At 35.8% G+C, this 18,997-nt stretch overlaps 2 protein-coding genes across 5 annotated transcripts in view; one reads left to right on the top strand and one right to left on the bottom strand.

The window, feature by feature from the left end:
• KIF18A (kinesin family member 18A) overlaps positions 1 to 3,458 on the bottom strand; it is an 85,268-nt gene extending 81,810 nt beyond the window's left edge. Inside the window, exon 1 of one of the 2 annotated variants that reach the window (XM_066364049.1) lies at positions 3,336 to 3,458. The gene's annotated coding sequence lies outside the window, so the exon portion shown is untranslated. Of the gene's footprint in view, positions 1 to 3,229 lie in introns of both variants that reach the window. The other variant, XM_066364056.1, reaches the window with a different exon arrangement.
• A 59-nt stretch (positions 3,459 to 3,517) lies between these two features.
• The window catches only part of METTL15 (methyltransferase 15, mitochondrial 12S rRNA N4-cytidine), a 190,024-nt gene continuing 174,544 nt past the window's right edge, over positions 3,518 to 18,997 (top strand). Inside the window, exons 1-3 of one of the 3 annotated variants that reach the window (XM_066364067.1) lie at positions 3,684 to 3,699; positions 5,865 to 5,972; positions 9,262 to 9,548. In XM_066364067.1, coding sequence (XP_066220164.1) covers positions 9,279 to 9,548 — 270 coding nt within the window. In that variant the 5' untranslated portion in view covers positions 3,684 to 3,699; positions 5,865 to 5,972; positions 9,262 to 9,278. The other 2 variants (XM_066364077.1, XM_066364082.1) reach the window with 2 other exon arrangements.

Here is an 18,997-nt window from a genome sequence, read left to right as displayed (position 1 = left end):
CATTCTGCCTTTGATTCTCCAATCCCTTACTTGCTTTAATTTTCTTCTAAGCATGTAGACTAACTAAAAGATACATGTATTAGTTGGTTATATATAATATTTATTGTCTCCCCTCTATAATGTCAGCACTGTGAAAACATGGTCTTCATCTGTACCCAGAACGTATTATTATAGGGCTTGTCAAACATTTAGGATTCATTATCCACTTGTTGACTAAATTAATAAATAAATTAATGCAGATTATCAAGGTATACATGCAAAAACACAAGTACAGAATAGCAGACATATTTGTCTATGCATCGGCTCTCTTAAGGAGAGAACATAACTGATAATGATGCCAGTTGCCTTAGGGTGCCCTAGGTCAGTGGTCCTCAACCTTTTTTGGGCCATGGACTGGTTTAATGTCAGAAAATATTTTCACGGACCGGCCTTTAGGGTGGGACGGATAAATGTATCACGTGACCAAGACAAGCATCAAGAGTGAGTCTTAGATGGATGTAACAGAGGAAATCTGGTCATTTTTTAAAAAATAAAACATCGTTCAGACTTAAATATAAATAAAACGGAAATAATGTAAGTTATTTATTCTTTCTCTGAGGACCGATACCAAATGGCCCACGGACTGGTACCGGTCTGCAACCTGGGGGTTGGGGACCACTGCCCTAGGTGACAGGCAGGTTTACTTTTACTTTCTACTTTATATTCTTTTATATGGCTTGAATTTTAAACAAGTCTAGGCATTTTTTTCAATAACAAAACAAGAAACGATTAAATTTACTTTAAACACAATTAACATTTAATAACACTAAGTTCTATTTATGGAATACTTCCTATTGAGTTTTTATTCTACAAACATGTCACTTTACATACTTCTTATTTAATCCCCACAACAATCCTATAATATAGGAATATTATTATCATTCCTAGTTTATAGAGACAGAAACTAGTACAGAAAGATTAACTGGCTAAACTCACACTATTAAAAACACAAGACATAAGATTTGAACTCAGACTAAGCAAATCTAAAACTCAAGTGTTTAACTGCCATCCTTCTGATATAAATACACAATCCTCAGAAATTTTCTTATAAAATTAAAAATATTTATTTGCCTACTGGTTTTTTGTTTTTGTTTTTTGTATTTTTCTGAAGTGAAAAGCAGGGAGGCAGAGAGAGAGACTCCCACATGTGCCCGACAAAGATCCACCAGGCATGACCACAGAAGGTGATACTTGGCCTCTCGGGGGCCTTGCTCTGTTGCAATTGGAGCCATTCTAGCACTTGAGGTGGAGGCCATGGAGCCATCCTCAGTGCCTGGATCAAGTTTGTTCCAATGGAGCCTTGGCTGCAGGAGGAGAAGAGAGAGATAAAGAGAAAGGAGAGGAGGAAAAGCAGATGGACGCTTCTCCAAGCTGGGCTGATGCTCTACCACTGAGCCAACCGGCCAGGACCTTTGCCTACTTTTGATAGAAACCTGAAGGCCTAGTACAGGAGCTCTTGATCAAATATTCAAATAAAACAAAGTTTATGATTTCTCAGTACCTGTTGGATATCAACAGTTTCTATTCTCAGCAAATATTGAGACCTCTTAAATTACGTCTATTCAGTGATAATCAGTAATAATAAACAACAATTATTATTTTAAGACACTCTATAAGCCAGGCATTATGGTAAATATTTGACATCCATCATCTCATTCAATCCTTAAAATAATTATACAAGGCATATTCTATTTTTGTCTCCATTTTACAAAAACAGACATAGCTTTAGAAGAAATAATTTGCCATGATGACACAGCCAGTAAGTGAGGAGTCAGTATGTGGACCCAGGTCCAAATCCAAAGTTCATGTTCTTAACAACTACACTGTACTGGAATCAGAACAGAGTGCTTTCAAACAGTGAAACAGAAATGCTGCACAAATCATCTTGAATGTGGAGTGATACAGTTATAAATTATTTCTTAAATAAAAACTCAAACCTGAATTAGATTCAGATCCAACAAGCAGTTTTTAGGGCCAGAACTATCCTTCACACTATCATTTATTGTCCCTAGGCAAGTTAAACTCTTTTTGGAAATAATTTTGTTACAGCCAACTGCTTTTACTTACTTATAAGCATCAAGGAACAAAAATTTCAAATGCCGGGAAGGGCAGCACTGACATCTGGGCTATTTTTCCCTCCTAGTTTTTATAGAGTTGACAGCATAAAAGTCATTTTATGTGTACCTTAATTGATTCAGGATATATTTATAGTGGGACAAAAGGCATTTTTAAACTGATCATTTTATGTACTTCTAAATAGTTGTTTAATAACAGGAGAGATTCTTTACTTACAGTTAAAGGTAGATAATCATTCTACTTAAACAGTTTGTACAAATGAATAGAAAATTAGTAACAAGCCCTATTTACTCTTTGAATCTTATATACTCTACCATCTAACTCTACTTATACCTCCCAGAATTCAAGGTGGGGGCTGAATGTGGTGGAATAACACTACCAACTAAAACCTGTAGAATGCCTAACACATTTCTACCTTAATATTAACAGTTAACCTCAACCACATACAGTATTATATATAGCGAAATTACTCAGATCTGGTCAAATCTCTTCTTATAAACAGCAGTCAGCCTTGACCTCTTTGTAATAGTGCCTAAAGAAGTCTCGCAGACACTAAGAACAGACGTTAGGAGGGTTTGCTTCTCAGTGCTTAAAGTCCCTTTCATTCGCAACTTGCCAGTATCTCTTCCATACCTCATCTGAACCTCAGCAAGCCCCGTTGGGCAGTGCTGGCAGGTGCTACGTCGATGATCAGGCCTCAGGGCAGGTTCCCGAATGCCTTTTGCCAGGCTAACAAGCACAACTTCTCAGAACAAAAAGTTTATCAATTGGTGAACCAAGTTTCCTCATTTGATAGTTAAGCCAGTTACACGTGCATCAATGTCTGAAACAAAACACTAAATTTGGAGTCCGGAAGTAAGTTACACCATAAAACGCTGGAAAAGCGTTCTGCCAAGGTCTGGGAAAAGGGCCAGCATGCCCTTTAAAACTTAGAATTCATCAGAATTTACGGTAAGAGATCCCTGTCCTTCCTGCTGACCAGTCGTGGGCTTCCGATCAGACAGCGCCATATCTAGGGGGTTCTCGCATTCCTTCTTCCTTTATCTTTCTCCCCAGGTACCCTAACCACTCCCACCCCCCAACTCAACGCTTCCATGTCTGTTAACAAGCCCACCTTATCTTCGACGCGTGAGGCGGCGGGACCCCTCCACTTCCAGTGAGACAGATCATCAAAAAGGAGCGTCCCGAGATTAGTTTCTCCACTAGTATCTTTCCCTCACCTCAGGACCAGGACAGGATACCGTGACTCTCCATTTCGTTATCGGCCTCCCCGCGACTCATACTCAACCAAAAGATTCAAACCGAAGCCAGCTTCCACAGCGCCTCGTTTCATTGGCTGCCGTCTTCGTGACGCCATCACGCCGGACGTTGCCACGGCGCGCGGCGGCGGGGCTCCAAAAGTCTCAGCCGCGCGGCTCAGCGGAAGCTCCTCGGCTCCGCGTCTCCGTGGCAACGCGCACGGTTGTTTCCGGAGGCGGTGGCCGAGGTGGGCGGGGCTAGGCCGGAGCTGCAGGTGGGAGTCAGCCACCTAGGATTCTCAGACCTTCAGACGCGCGGGCGCGGGGCCCGGTCCCAGGGTTCAGGGTGTGAGTGAGACCCGTGCGGGCAGGGGTTGGCGTGTAGCCTCTGCTAGAGGGAGAGGCGGAGCTTGTTGGGTGTGGATTAATGAGTTCTGGGCGTTTATTTTCTCTTTTTCTCCTCAGACTACTGAGGCTTCTAAAGGCACAGGGTCCCGAGCCCTGAAAGGTGTGAGGGCCTGTTCCTTCCATCCACTTTCACTTGGACCGAATCGGGATCAATAAGATTCAAATGATTGAAAGTCCAGGGCTTTTGGTTTGAGGCCCTAGGCTTTATTTCTCAGGACTCCCAGGCCTAATCCCTTTACTGCTCATTGTGAAACTATTTGGCTGTTTTTTTACATTTCTTTATAGTGATGGCATTACAAAATAAATGCATTTAAATTTATTGGCCTAGTTCATTACTGGATATAGTGGAGTTTTTTTGTTTTTTTTTTTCCACAGTTTTTATTTTATTTTATTAGGTACTAGGTTTCAGGTATTATTTCAGAATGTACAATTTAAAAAGAAGAAAATACCTGGAAAAAATGGGAAATATGTTTGCTAAGATAACTCTATCAGGAAAATTTTAATAGTATTATCTGAATGTTATTGTTTTTCATACAGGGTGGGGCAAAAGTAGGTTTAGAGTTGTATGTGAAACAGTTTATTCTTCTATTATTGTTTATTACTTATTGTATTATTTCCAGACAAACAACTGCAATCCTACTTTTGCTCCACCCTGTATTACCATTATTGTATCCATTTATTCAGCAATTATTGACTCTAGATTTTAGGGACATAATAGCACATAATTGTGTCAATATCTCTGCCCTCTTGGAGCTTATATTCTGGTGATTCAATATCACCATATAAATAGGATGGCACATCACCAATGCAGAGTACTTTAATGTCTGGAAAACTCCCATAAGATGGACGTTTATTTCCTCTGGGACACATCAGAAGCACTGTGTATTGTATATGATGCATGTCATCTGATTGTATCTGAACACAGGATAGAGCATCAATAAAGCTATTAGTTACTGTATTGTATTGTATGTACTGTAAAGCTATTGTATTACATATATCTTAGCAAATACAATAGTTATATTTTCTGTGTGTGTAATGCTCGGTTTAATAATAAAACTGAGAAGCCTTTTTATTTTGTTTCAGATATGCACTCACTCTATGATACCTTACCTATGATGTCCCAGGCATTTTATTAACTTTACATATGTTATGCAATTCAATTCTCAAACTGTCTATGAGGTATGGGTACTATGTATTTTACTGAAGTGAAAACTGAAGTTTTGAGAAAATCCCTAAAGGAAAATATGTTTCTTGAAGTGTACAAACCAGCTAATTCGGAATTGAGTAATTTGGCTCTGAAATACTTTCCAATTAAGTGATATTACGATATTATCTTAATTCAGTCTGAAAAAAGGCACGTTTTACCAATTTCTTGTAAAATGCATTGATCATTGGTAACTAAGAACATAGAAGTCTTAAATTTTATCGTTTTTGACACCCACATTGTACAAAGATCACAAATCTATCAAGGGTTTCCACACAAAATCACTTATTTTACATTTAACTTTAAATTCTGCCTTACACTTGCCATTAAGGATTCACATGAGTTCTGAATTTTTAAGGAATATATAGTATATTTCGTTAAGGCAGCGAAAATTTAACATTACAATCAATGGCATTACTTTGTCAGCTCTTTGTATTTATAATTTGACAAGATGTTAGGAAGTATACCAGAAAAGATCAGAAACGGGTGCATTTTATATCTAAATGAAAGAAAAAGAACCAAAACTTTAGAAACACAGTGCCAAGGAGACAAAAATTCCCACTCTTTTAAGAAACTGGTGTATAACCTGCATTATTTAGAACACAGATATCTAACATAGGTTCGTAGTAAACTGAAAAGAGTGGAGAGCAGGATAAATTAGAAAGTTACATTTAGAGTTGCATCGGACGTTAAAAAAAGTAAAAGTTAATTTAAACTTAGCAATGGCAGGGTCTTATTACCGCCCTCCTGTCTTACCCGTCCCCCAAGAAGGAGCATCATTGGAAACCCCAGCTCCTGCAAGACCTTTTGGCAGCTGGGGACTGGAAGCAGCGGAACGAAAGGCAGATGTTCCTCGTTTGCTGGGCGGGACGTAGACCCAATCTGTCCGTCCTTTCAAGTTTCCCCCAGGGCTGGGACCAAAGCGTACGGCAAATTCACGTTTCCCGCACCGTAGTGGTCTTCGGTGGCCCGAGGTAGAGGCCAACTGAGAGATCTTCGTGCCTCAGGTGAGGGGAAAGTGGCCGAGTCCCTGGAGCTCTTTTGGAGCTCTTTCTACGCCTTTAGGGGAACTTCCAGAGGTCGCCCACTTCGCCCTGGACAAAGGAAGCACGCTCTCGCTCCCGCTACTCATGCGTCCTCTCTTCCACACTCATTCATCCTGAGTTCAGAAGTTCCTAAACAGTTTTACCTCCTTAGAGTATAATTCTTAGGCCAAAGGATGTATTTTCCCCTTTCTTTTAGAACTTTCGCTTTCTCTGGGTTCGGTGCCAGCATCCAGGTCGGGATATTGGCTTTAGGATTAAGTTTTCAAAATTTTCTCTGCGGGGAAAGCTAACTGCAATGATGGTAATCGTTAGGACCATTGAGAAAGAGGTTTTCAAAGGTGTCGCTCACCTATGTGTTTACACAATTAAAAGAGTAGCCTGCCCAATTCCGTGGTCTCAACAGCTTAAACTGAAATTTGCGGGCAGAGAAAAGTTAAATGACTTACCTTACTTAGAAAACCACAAAATTGGCTCTAAGGGCCAGGTTTCCGGACTCTGTGCCTCTTTCTGTGACCGGAGGGAACATAACAGTAAGTTGCCTTTAAGTCATTTAGGGTGTCTGATTCCTAGCTGACTACAGGAGTGCTTCTGGGTTGTCTGGTAGGAGATTGGGCTGCTGAGGACAAGGAAGAACTCCGTTTTGAACTTGCCTCCTTAGGTATTCAAGGAAACAACCAAAGAGGAAAATTGTTGTGGCCCTTATTCCATATTGAACCGTGTTAGTAGCCAATTAGTGAATAATAAAAAATTAAGGTTTGTACCTTCAACATAGTTGAGTAACTACATAGAAACTGAATACAGAAGAAAATAAATGCTGGAGAAGGCAGAAAATTTTTTTCTATTTATTTTACTTATTTTTCCATGTGATTCTGATTCCTGTTTTGGAATTGATGTGTATTTTGTTTGTTTGTTTGCTTTTTGCTTGTTTTTCAAGAAATGAACAAAATCTGGACATAAAATTTAGATTGTTTAAATACTCCAGATTGCACTATTTAAGCCTATACATGTATGTCCTCTTTTCAATACCCCATAGTATACTGTATTTCCAAGTGGAGTAGGACCAAGGTTTATAAAATAGAACCAGTGGGCTCTATGTTTATAGCAAGGAGGTTAAAATTACAGGCTTTGGGGTTAGAATGCTGGAGTTACAGTTCTAGCTTAATGGCCCTTTGGCACAGTGTTTGTTTCCCTCATCTTTAAAATGGAAATAATATTTCCTACCTCTAAGAGTTGTAAGGATTGAATAAGTTAGTGCATGTGATGTCTTTAGGATTATAAGTGGAATTTAGTAGGTGCTCAATAAATATTAGCTCTTATTTTGAAAAATGTTATAAATAACTAAGTTAAAGGGTGGTTGAGTTTACTTTGTATAACTGGAAAATATAAAGCATAATTATAATTATTTATTTGGCTAATTTGTCACTGCCGAACAATCAAATTTTACTTAAAACACTCATTTACAGTCTATGTTTTTTTGCCATATATTTCCTGTACCATATTTGCCACATAATTTTGTCTCTTTTGTATTTGGTAAAGTTAATGTATTATCCTCAAGGTAACATCTTGTTGATATTATATTTGTATAATATTAAATATATATAGAGAGATAGACATATTTGAATTTCTTTTCTAGACATTACATGTGATTAATTTTTCAACATTATTCTTTATCTCTTTTAAAAATGAAGGCATATTTAAGTGTGATATATGTTTCTTAAAGTATTTTGAGAAAGTGTTTTTTTATAGGTTTGGTCAGGTGAAATTTCCTAAAGCAAACTTGGATAAAAATGTTAATTCTGTAGAATCTAGAATTTATCCATCCATTTTTTTTCCCAGAAAACACTTATTAAGCATCTAGTGTGCATCTAATTTTGTGGATATGAAGGTGTGGGTTTTATTCTTAAATGACTCATAATCCATGAGTAAGGAAGAGTAGTATTAATTTGGTAATTACTGTAGTATGTCATATCAAAGGTGTTGTTTATAACCATTTGGATAAAAAGCATAGTTTTAGAGCTCTTTTATTAATTTACTTACATTTCTTCTGCATTTTAAAGAGTTACAGATTACAGAATAAAATGGAGCAAGTATGAAAAAGTAAAGGATATATCAACTTTGTATTTGCTTGTTTTGGGGGGCAAGGGAATGGAATTAAAACAATGGTGGGTGTGAATAGGCAAAATATGCTCATTTGAGTGTTTATAAAGTTAGAGTTTGAATTGAAAAATACATCCTGAAATAGTCTATGGTGAGATGATTTACAAGTTTATAAGTTTTTCACCTTTTAGGAAGACTAATTACCCCTTCTTCTTTTTGGGTGAACATTCATGGTCTCGGTTCTTTCCTTCCTTCCTCCCTTCCTTCCTTCCTCCAACCCTCCCTCCCTCTCTCCCTTCCTTCCTCTTTTTTGAAAGCAGGGAGAGAGAGAGAGAGAGAGAGAGAGAGAGAGAGAGAGACAGGAACATCAAGCTCCTGTATGTACCCTGACCTGGGAATCAAACCAGCAGCCTCCATGCAGGGAGGATGCTCCATATATCCTGCCAGTGTTTTATTTATTGATTGGTTTTTATTTATAGAAGATAGGATGTAGAAGAAGGGAGAGAGAGGATAGGGAGAAGGGAAGCGTTCATATCTGTTCCAAAGTCGTGCATTTTGTGCATTCTTTGGCTGCTACCTGTGTGTGTCCTGAATCAAACCCACAACCTTGTTTTGGGACGATACTCTTAACCGACTGAGCTAACCGGCCAGGGCTGCATGGTCTTTTTCCAGGTACACGTTCTCAAAGTTAAAAAGAAGATGAAGGGTTAGTATTATAAGAAAAACAAGTAGAATAGCTTGAAATAAAAGACCACCTAAAACTAAAATAGGGAAATATTTATAATCCCTTTAGTCATCCAGATACCTTTTTCAAATAAACAGTTCTAATGCATTAAATCTATGCTTTAGAATCAATTAAAATTTAGAAATGTATATTTGAGGAAAATGACAATGAAATAATCAGTTTTTACATTTCTGATGGTTAAAATATTAAGTCTTAGAGCTAACTAGGCCACATTGAAAATTATATTTTCAGATAATTTTTGGGTTGTTTTGAATTTCTTTTTGCATAAGGAGATTAGTTGCCCACACTTGTTTGAGATGATGAGTCTTACATAGTTTTTTTGGTGTTAAATATTACATATTTCTTTCTAGTATTATGACATTCTTTTTAAAAATCCTACAATCATGATATTTACAATTTTTTTTCTAGATTTGTTGAACTACAGAATGCTTCGATATCCATACCTTTATAGAACCTATAAAGAATTTCTTTCATGCTTGTTGGAAGCTGGCATATTTAATTTAGGTGTCTGGCCAAAAAAGTTACATGCTACAGCAGGAAGATGTGATGAATATGAAACCCAGGAACAAACAGATCAGACTGGAGATCAGGAGTGTCACAGATCTCAGTATAGAGATTCTGAAGTTGTGACTAAATTACATATTCCAGTAATGGTGGATGAAGTTGTTCAGTGCTTGGCACCACAAAAAGGGCAGGTAAGTTGATTTGTTTTTTATTTTTTAACACTTAAGTTGAGATATCATTTATCTTAATATTCACAATTTTAAAGTGTATGACTCAGTGGATTTTAGTATAGTCACAAGATTTTGCAGTCATCACCACTGTTTAGTTCAAGGACATTTTCACCACCCTCATAAATAGAAAACTCAATACTAGTTAGCATTCACTCTCTATTTTCTCTCTTTTTGCTCCTGTCAATTACTAATCTTTTTTATGTATGGATTTGTCTAACATGGACATTTTACATAAATGGATTTATATAATATGTGCTCTTTTTCATCTGCCTTTTTTACTTAGTACGTTTTTAAGATTCATCTATGTTATAGCATGGATCTCTAATTTATTTTGTTTTATCCCTGAATCACTTTGTTATATAGATATGACACTTTTCTTTTTTTTTAATCTATTTTTCAATTGATGACAGTTATGTTTCCACTTTTTGGCTATAGTGAATAATACTGCTATGCACATTCATGGACAGAGTTTTATGTGGACAATATGTTTTTAGTTCTCTTGGGTGTATACCTGGGAATAGATTCGTTGATAACTCTATGCTTAACTTTTTGAGGATTTGCCAAACTGTTTTCCAGAGTTGATTAGTTTTGTCAGATAACTGCTTTAAAAGAAAAAGAACATTGTACTGGTTAAGTGGTAGGGTATGGAAACTGAATTCTAATTTATCTTCTTGAGAATTTTGTTATCTTTTCAGGAATGACTAGAGAGACAAAGTAAAGGTCTGGATATCTATGTATTTTCTTAGACTTTGTGTGTGTGTTTGTGTGTAGAGAAAGAGAGATGAACTGATTTTAAGGAATTGATTCACATGAATATGGAGGGCTAGTAAACCGAAAATCTGCACTATAGGATTGCAGGCTGGAGAACCAGGTAAGAATTACAATTTGAGTCCAAAGGCAGTCAGTCTTTTGGCAAAATTCTTCTTTGTTGCAGGGAGGTCAGTCTTTTTCTATTAAAGCTTTTCATTAGATTAGATAAGGCCCACCCACATTATGGAGGCTAATCTGCTTTACTCAGTCAAACAATTTAAATGTTAATCTCATTTTAAAAATACCTTCAAAGAAACATCCAGAATAATGCTTGACCAAATATCTGGGCACTGTAGCCCAGCCAAGTTGACACATAATATTAATTATCACACCTGCATTATTTATAGTGTTGATGGAAGGATTATATAAAGTCTAAGATATGAAAATACTTTAATATCTATAAAGAGATCACAAAAATGTTAGGTGATATAATAGCCAAAAACAAAAAGTTAGAAACTTTGTGAGAATTAAGCACATTTACAAAAATAACTTTATTATAGTAAATATTCTTCAAATGGGTATTTATAATTAAAGCTGATCCTTTTTATCTTGCTGACTTCAGAAATATGATCTCCTATTCTAGAAACCACTGTTATTACTGAAATAAATTATTTTCATTGTAAAGTCATATCTTGCTTCTTTTGCCAACATATAATGACTTAACTGATTAAGAGCAAAGATTCTATAATTGGACTGCCTAGGTTTCAATCTGTTGTCTAACATGCCTGTGTGCACATGTATGCATGCAGCTCTTCATTTTTTTGGAAATATTTTCATAAACTAAGTTCTGAGATATATGCCTATGGCATGTTAGATTGCTCAATGTTGCTCCATATACAAGCCATCCATGATATGACTTAGGTCACTTCATCATAAAAACACTGTTTACCTTATCGTCAGGCAGTATATAACAAAAAATCCAATATTCTTAAATTAGATATATGTATTAAACATGTAGCTCAATGATGACACGTAGTAGGGACTCCACAATATACATGAAAATGCAAATTAAAAAATTAAGTGGGATGAAACTTCCTGTTCAAAATGACTTCATCAGAATGGAATTCTCTTCACTATTTTTAAAGATTCATAATGCATAGATAACAATTATTGTCCTTACCTAAATATTTTTTAAAGTACATATTAATATATATGATGTATTTGAGATATATATATGTGTGTGTGTATGTGTGTGTGTGTATGTATATATATATACACATACACACACACACACACACACACACACACACACACACACACACACACACACATATATATATAAAGGGAGGGGCAGTTAGTAAAAACATAGAACTCAACTCAGTGGCTTGTGTTTGATTTCTGGAATGAGAAACCAAAGCTCATTGCATAAATTTGGTGAATCTTAGTAGTGAAAAACATATATTTATCTTGCACTCGCCCGTGAAGTAGAAAAGCAACCAAACCAAACAAACCCCACTAAGTGTCTTAGTAAGTCAGTATTGAATCTGTGATTTTTTTCTAAAACAAAATGGAATAAAATTAGATAATTCTACAACTTGAGCTACCCTGCTGTTTTCAGTCTGTTCAGGTTCCTGACAAATGCAGCATTTTATTTTGATATTTCTATTGTTCTGAGTTGGGTTTTCCATTAACTTTTTATAGAAAGTTTAATTTCATGAATGTTATTTCTGAAAACTTACATGTGAGGAACACTTAGAGACAATATTATTCCTTACCTTTTCTGCTGTCTGCCAGACAGCTTTATTCACTGTTCCCTTAATCTTCAGTAATAAAGAGCTAGTGACAGTCCTTGAACAAGAAAGGTCTGCAATTTCTTCCAGACCCCATTATTTGCTTCTTTTCTTCTTGAGCCTTTTCTCAAAAATTATTTTCCTTTGCAAACTATGAGTCACACCCTCACTTGTATCAGTCACCCACTTAATTACTGTTTTTCACATCACCTTCAATGGTGAATTATACATTAAACTTTTGAGCATGACAGGAACTTTAAATAATATCTAAATGGAGTTTTGAGTGAGGCCTTGGTCATCTAATAGGTATTTATTTATATATATATATAAAAGATACTTACCTAAAGAAAATAATTGATTTTGGGAATTTCTTCTGCATAGCTAGTTTACTACATATTAATTAACTTTACAAATACATGATGCCAGATATGATCATTTTCTTTATAAAAAAATTTATTGTGCTCTGTATAATGGGTTTTTTATTTAAAGATTAGTAGCAGTATTTCACCTGTTTTACTTAAAAATCTTTATAATCTTTAATGGAGAGTAAACATAGAGACTATATGTTTGCTCTCTTTAAATGTTGATCACAAAGAAAGAAGTTTAATTTATTTTAACTCAGTTATTGAAAAAGGAACTTTTCTAAAAGACAGAACCAATGCTGTAGTAGGGAGATGGATCTATTTTTAGAGAAAGAACTATAAAATTTCAGATGAAATGGACTGTCTAGATGCAGTGCTTCTTTTTCATTCTTTTTTTTATTAGCATTTATTTGCTACTGAATTGACTCCCAGGCTATAAGTTAAGTTTTTATTTCTTCACTTTCTTCTGGGATATCTTTTTTCTATTCAGCCTCCTCTCCTGGTTTAGGAGCACTGCGATCTTTTTCAATAAGGATCCTCTCAGTGTGGCAGGGAGAGCTCGTGTGTGGGTCACTTCGCCCATGAACTCTGTAAGTCACCTCTTGACTTGCATGGTTTTGTGTAGTTTTCTGGGTCGAGTGAATAGTGAACCATTTTTACAGGTCACCTCAGAGACCATTGCTTGGGGTAATGGGTGTAAAATGCAGTGTTGTGATGAGGTTTATTGAGTTGTACACTTGAAACTAGGATTTTGTGAACCAATGTCTCCCCAATAAATTTAATAAAATAAACAAAACAGGCAAGTAAGTTGTAGTAACAATTTGGAAATCAATCAATCAATAAATAAATAGGAACACAAAAACAGAAAACAAATATTGGTGAGGATATGGAGAAATTAGAACCCTAGTGAACTGTTGTGAAAATTAAAATTGTATAGCTGCTGTGGAAAACAGTGTGACAGTTCCTCAAAAAATTGAAAAATGAATTCCTATATGATCCAGTAATTCCACTTCTGGTTGTGTACTCAAAATGATTGAAGGAAGGGTCTCACGATATTTGTTCACCTGTGTTCATAGCACCATTATTCACAACAGCTAAAATGTGGATTTAACTCAGGTGTTCATTTGTGGATGAATGATAAGCAAAATGTGTTATATACATACAATGGAGTATTATTCAGCCTTAAAAAGGAAGGAAATTCTGCAGTATGTTATAACATGAAGAACCTTGAAAACATTTTACTAAATGAAATAAGCCACTCAGAAAAATATATGTCATAAGCTATATGTATGAGGTAGTCTACTTATATGAGGTAGTTAGTGTAGGCAAAATCATAGAAACAGGAAGTCGAATGGTTGTTGCCAATAGTGGTGGAGAGAAGGCAATGGGAAGCTATTGTTTGGTATAGAGTTTCAGTTTGACATGATGATATGAGTTATTTAGATGGATGGTAGTGATGGTCGCATGACATACTTGTTATATACAATGAATGTATTTAATACTACTGAAATGTACACTTAAAAATGGTTAAGATAGTAAGTTTTATATTATGTGTATTTTACCACCATAATTTTTTTTTTTTCTGAAGTTGGAAACTGGGAGGCAGTCAGACAGACTCCTGCATGCGCCTGACTGGGATCCACCCGGCATGCCCACCAGGGGGCAATGCTCTGCCCATCTGGGGCGTTGCTCTGTTGCAACCAGAGCCATTCTAGCACCTGAGGCAGAGGCCATGGAGCCATCCTCAGTGCCCGGGCCAACTTTTTGCTCCAATGGAGCCTTGGCTGCAGGAGGGGAAAAGAGAGACAGAGAGGAAGGAGAGGAGGAGGGGTGGAGAAGCAGATGGGCGCTTCTTCTGTGTGCCCTGGCTGGGAATCAAACCCGGGACTCCTGCACGCCAGGCCGACGCTCTACCACTGAGCCAACCGGCCAGGGCCTACCACAATAAATTTTTAAAAAGCAAGTTACCTTTTTGAGGAAAACAAAGTTCTTCATCTATTACTTTATGGTTTCTGGACATAGATGATTATTTTTTAATTATATGAGACCATTCAAGTACAATAAATCTTGTTGCTTTCTTAGTTTACTGTCACAGATTCTCTGTTGTAGATTTTTCTATGTGTACTTCTGAAGTATGTCTTTAAATATATATATTGAAAAACCCTATTAGTGTTGGATTTCATGATTAACTTTATGTTCATGATATGCAATATTATGATAATGACATTTATTTTGTTTCTGTTATTTGGGCTATTAATAGCTTTATTGGTAGCCTACAGTACCTGGTGATGTATGAATATTTTATATATTGTTAAGGTATTTAAAATCTTTTAGAATGTCAACAGTAGTAAACTTAACAATTAGATGATTAAATATGGAATTCTTATATTTGATTATTTATAAAACTTTTTATCAAATAATTTTGTTATAAGAATTATACTTTACCAAAACACTAATGTGTATTTGTTGTAGTTAATCCCATCTTATTCACTCAAAGTATCAAATTTAGTAATTCCTCATCAAGTTTTGGGACTAAGCATATGGGAGAATGGATATCCCTGGTAAATATAGCATCTTTTTTCTAATGGAAGTGTATATAGTTAATGTCACTTTTATAGTGCTTGTTTATATCATGCTATAAGAAATGTGAAAAATTGTTGTAGAAATGAGTTTTTTGGTTTTTTCAAATTTTACTTAGTATATATAAAGAAATAAGGTCTTTGTAGCTGAATGAACTACTCGATCAATATGCCCTAACTTTTGCCTGACCAGTGGTTACGCAGTGGATAGAGTGTTGACCTGGAACGCTGAGGTCTAAGGTTTGAAACCCTGAAGTTGCAGGCCTGAGTGCTGGCTCATCCAGCTTGAGCACAGGGTCACGCACTTGATAGTGGGATCATAGATATGACCCCGTGGTAGCTGGCTTAAGCCCAAAGGGAGCTTGCTTGAAGACCAAGGTATCTGGCTTGAGCCCAAGATCGCTGACTTGACTAAGGGGTCACTGGCTCAGCTGGAACCCGCCGGTCTAGGCACATATGTTGAAGCAATCAGTGAACAACTAAAGTGCTACGACTACAAGTTGATGTTCCTCATCTCTCTCCCTTCCTTCCTCACTCCCTTCCTCCCTTTCTCTCTCTCTTCCTCTCTCCCTTTCTCCCTCTTTCTCACTTGCAAAAAAAGCCCTGTTAACTTAATTTTTTTAACAATTGTTTATAGTTTTAGAAGTGAATGCGTAACTAAAAAAAAAAAATGTTCATGCTTATTTTTCCATAGTGATGTAGTACTGTTAAAAATATTATTTTACATATATATATTTTATATAAATAAATAATTATATACTTATATTAATTTTTAAAAGAATTTCAGTGCATTTTTTGAATGTATACCCAACCTTTTCAGTCAGTTGACCATCCATGAAAATATTCTTGCTTTCCTGTCAGGGAATTGATGCATTTTAAAAACTATATTTAATTCTCTTCATCAGAATTTAGAAGCAAATTATAAATGGAGGATATGGATAAATAAGACCAATAACTTATGTGATTCTTTTGACTCTCCAGTGTCTTTAAATTATCTTCTTATAATTTGGTCATTTTGTCATTCAGAAGCTGAATCTGTACTTCATTTTTACTATGAAAATATAAGGATTAATTTTTTTTTTTGTTTAAAATGTAACTTAAATTAGTTTTAAAAAATATTGGTCCAAATGTAACCTCAAATAAATGTGGTATCATGGTTGTGAAAAATGATATTCTTCTATGTCTAAAAGTCCAACACATATACTGAATTTTAAAATTTATTTAAGAGCAATTTTTTTAGTTCAGTAAAGGGAGACCCAGGAAGAAAACTGATCTCTTCTGTAAAGGAGGCTCATAGAAGGAAAAAGGGAGAAACAAATGAGGTTTTTCTGTTTACAAAGCACATGAGTCATCCTGGGTACTGGTTACTCTTTATTTAGGTCAGCACTAGTCCCTGATCAATAGTCTAATCATTGTTACTGCAAGAGGCGAGGGCCAGTGGTTTTGTCTTTTCCTATTGTTTTTCTAAGTCCTGTATTATTTTTGTTAAGAGAGGTAGGAAGTGTACCTTGACCTTGTAAGTTCTCATAACATTTTATTTTACTCTTTTTCCACTACCTTCTCCTCATGTAACAAATTGCTGAGCTATAAGTAGCATACTTAAAATGTTATTTTATAATAAACCAAGTTGCAAAGCTTTATGGTGACTCATCTTGTTATAATGTTCTGTGAGCTCTCTCTCTCTTACATTTTTTTTTCCTGGTGTTCGTTTTTGTCTCCTTTGGGTGAAACAAATACCATTTACCAGGAGGTAATGTTCACATTAAAATTTTTTTTTACTTTGATGAATTTTGTCTTAGAAAGTATTTATATACATTTTTTGTAGCAACTTACTTTCTCTTTCTTGTTCTTTATAAACTTTTTACTTGATTTGTTTGTGTCTTTGATGTATGAGATGTTATATCACTATATATACTAATTTAAATGTATATTTTATTCTTGTATTCATTTTCTCTGTATGGTATATAGTATTTTTCTATGTTTATAATTAAATTTTCATATAGAACCTAATTTTTTCTTTTGTTGTGTATATTTTCCTTTCTGGAAAGCAAAAGAAATTAACTCTGGATATTGAATATATTCATAAAGATAGAGGATTTTCCACATGAGGCCAATGTATGCTGGGAAGAATATTATTAAAAATAATAATACAGAGTTGTATAAAATTTTACTGTTTGCAAAGCACTTTCATGTGTTATTGTCTGTGCTTTTCATTAGTATTAATCTCAGAAGCATTTTGTACAAAGTATCATGTTACCTGTAGGAAGAAGGAGAGGAAATATTTCCAGTGCTTTTGTTCTTAGGGAACCATATAGTAATAAGTGATATTGGTTGGAATTGAATGTTTCTAGCTAATAATCAGATTTTGCAGTGAGCTTTCTTCCTAGACTGTTAATGTTAGTTGTTAAGTGTCTACTGGTTGGCCTACAAGATCATCAGGATGTGTATTAGGCCCCTTAATTCCAGAGGTTAGCCAGTTTGGCTTTGTCCTTGGAGAGTAGATAATTAGCCTCCACAGCGCACTGGGAGCTATTTCAATGCTCTGACCTACGGAGCACATTATGCTACTTTTGCCATCACGTCACAACACACTACAAAGGAGTCAAGACCCATCTCATTGGTCAGCTCACAAGGTTTTTCAAATCTTGTTCCCAGATTGATCTTTCACTCAGGCAGGGAAACCTTACCATTATGATGGGAAAGGGAGGTAACTTGCTCAAAGAAAGGTATAGAATAAATTAAGGAGAGCCACTAAATGAAGATAGATGGAAAAGGTATTGTCAAGGAAAGGAACTGTAAGAGGATGCTTTGGAGGAACAATATTAATACCATAAAGGACCACAAACAGACTTCATGAATTTCCATCTTCTCTGTGTTTCCCATCTTTCTCCAGCGCCTCACTTCCACATGTCTGTTCTCAAGGCTTTTCCTTTTCCTTTATTGCAGAAATCATGAGAGAATTATACTAAATTTTGTCACCCCTCCCCCTTTTTAAATGACCTTCATAAGGGTCCTATTTAGACTTAACTTTTCCACCAGTACAGAATATTATCACCAGGATAACTTCTTTGAGCAACGTATGTGAAACCAACATATTTGATTAGAAAGCTTTGATTTGGCTCCATTTAAAATTATCAAAATTCTGAACTGCCTTAATGAATGAACATGAAACCAGCTTCTCTTTCTAGAAACTTTAGAATTTAAATACAGAGTAAGATTTTTCTTTTTTTATTATTATTTTTGTTAATTTTACTAGGGTGACATCAATAAATCAGGGTACATATGTTCAAAGAAAACATGTCCAGGTTATCTTGTCAATCAATTATGTTGCATACCCATCACCCAAAGTCAGATTGTCCTCCCTCACCTTCTATCTAGTTTTCTTTGTGCCCCTCCTCATCCCCCTTCCCCTCTCCCTCCCCCCCAACCGCCACACTCTTGTCAATGTCTCTTAGTCTTGTTTTTATGTCCGACCTATGTATGGAATAATGCAGTTCTTGGTTTTTTTCTGATTTACTTATTTCACTCCGTGTAATGTTATCAATATCCCACCATTTTGTTGTAAATGATCCGATGTCATCATTTCTTATGGCTGAGTAGTATTCCATAGTATATATGTGCCACATCTTCTTTATCCAGTCTTCTATTGAAGGGCTTTTTGGTTGTTTCCATGTCCTGGCCACTATGAACAATGCTGCAATGAACATGGGGCTGCATGTGTCTTTACGTATCAATGTTTCTGAGTTTTGGGGGTATATACCCAGTAGAGGGATTGCTGGGTCATAAGGTAGTTCTACAGAGTAAGATTTTTCGAAGGGGAGAATGAAGATAACTGAGAGAAATGTTTTATAATGTTTCCTGTTTTAATATATTTTTATAGCATCCTGTTAGTAATAGAAACTGCCCAGATTTTTCTATGGTTAAAATTT

The sequence above is a fragment of the Saccopteryx leptura genome, chromosome 1 (genome assembly GCF_036850995.1).
Source record: "Saccopteryx leptura isolate mSacLep1 chromosome 1, mSacLep1_pri_phased_curated, whole genome shotgun sequence".
Classification (NCBI taxonomy): domain Eukaryota; kingdom Metazoa; phylum Chordata; class Mammalia; order Chiroptera; family Emballonuridae; genus Saccopteryx; species Saccopteryx leptura.
The sequence above is the reverse complement of the archived record's forward strand: the minus strand, read 5'-3'. Positions and strand labels throughout refer to the sequence as shown.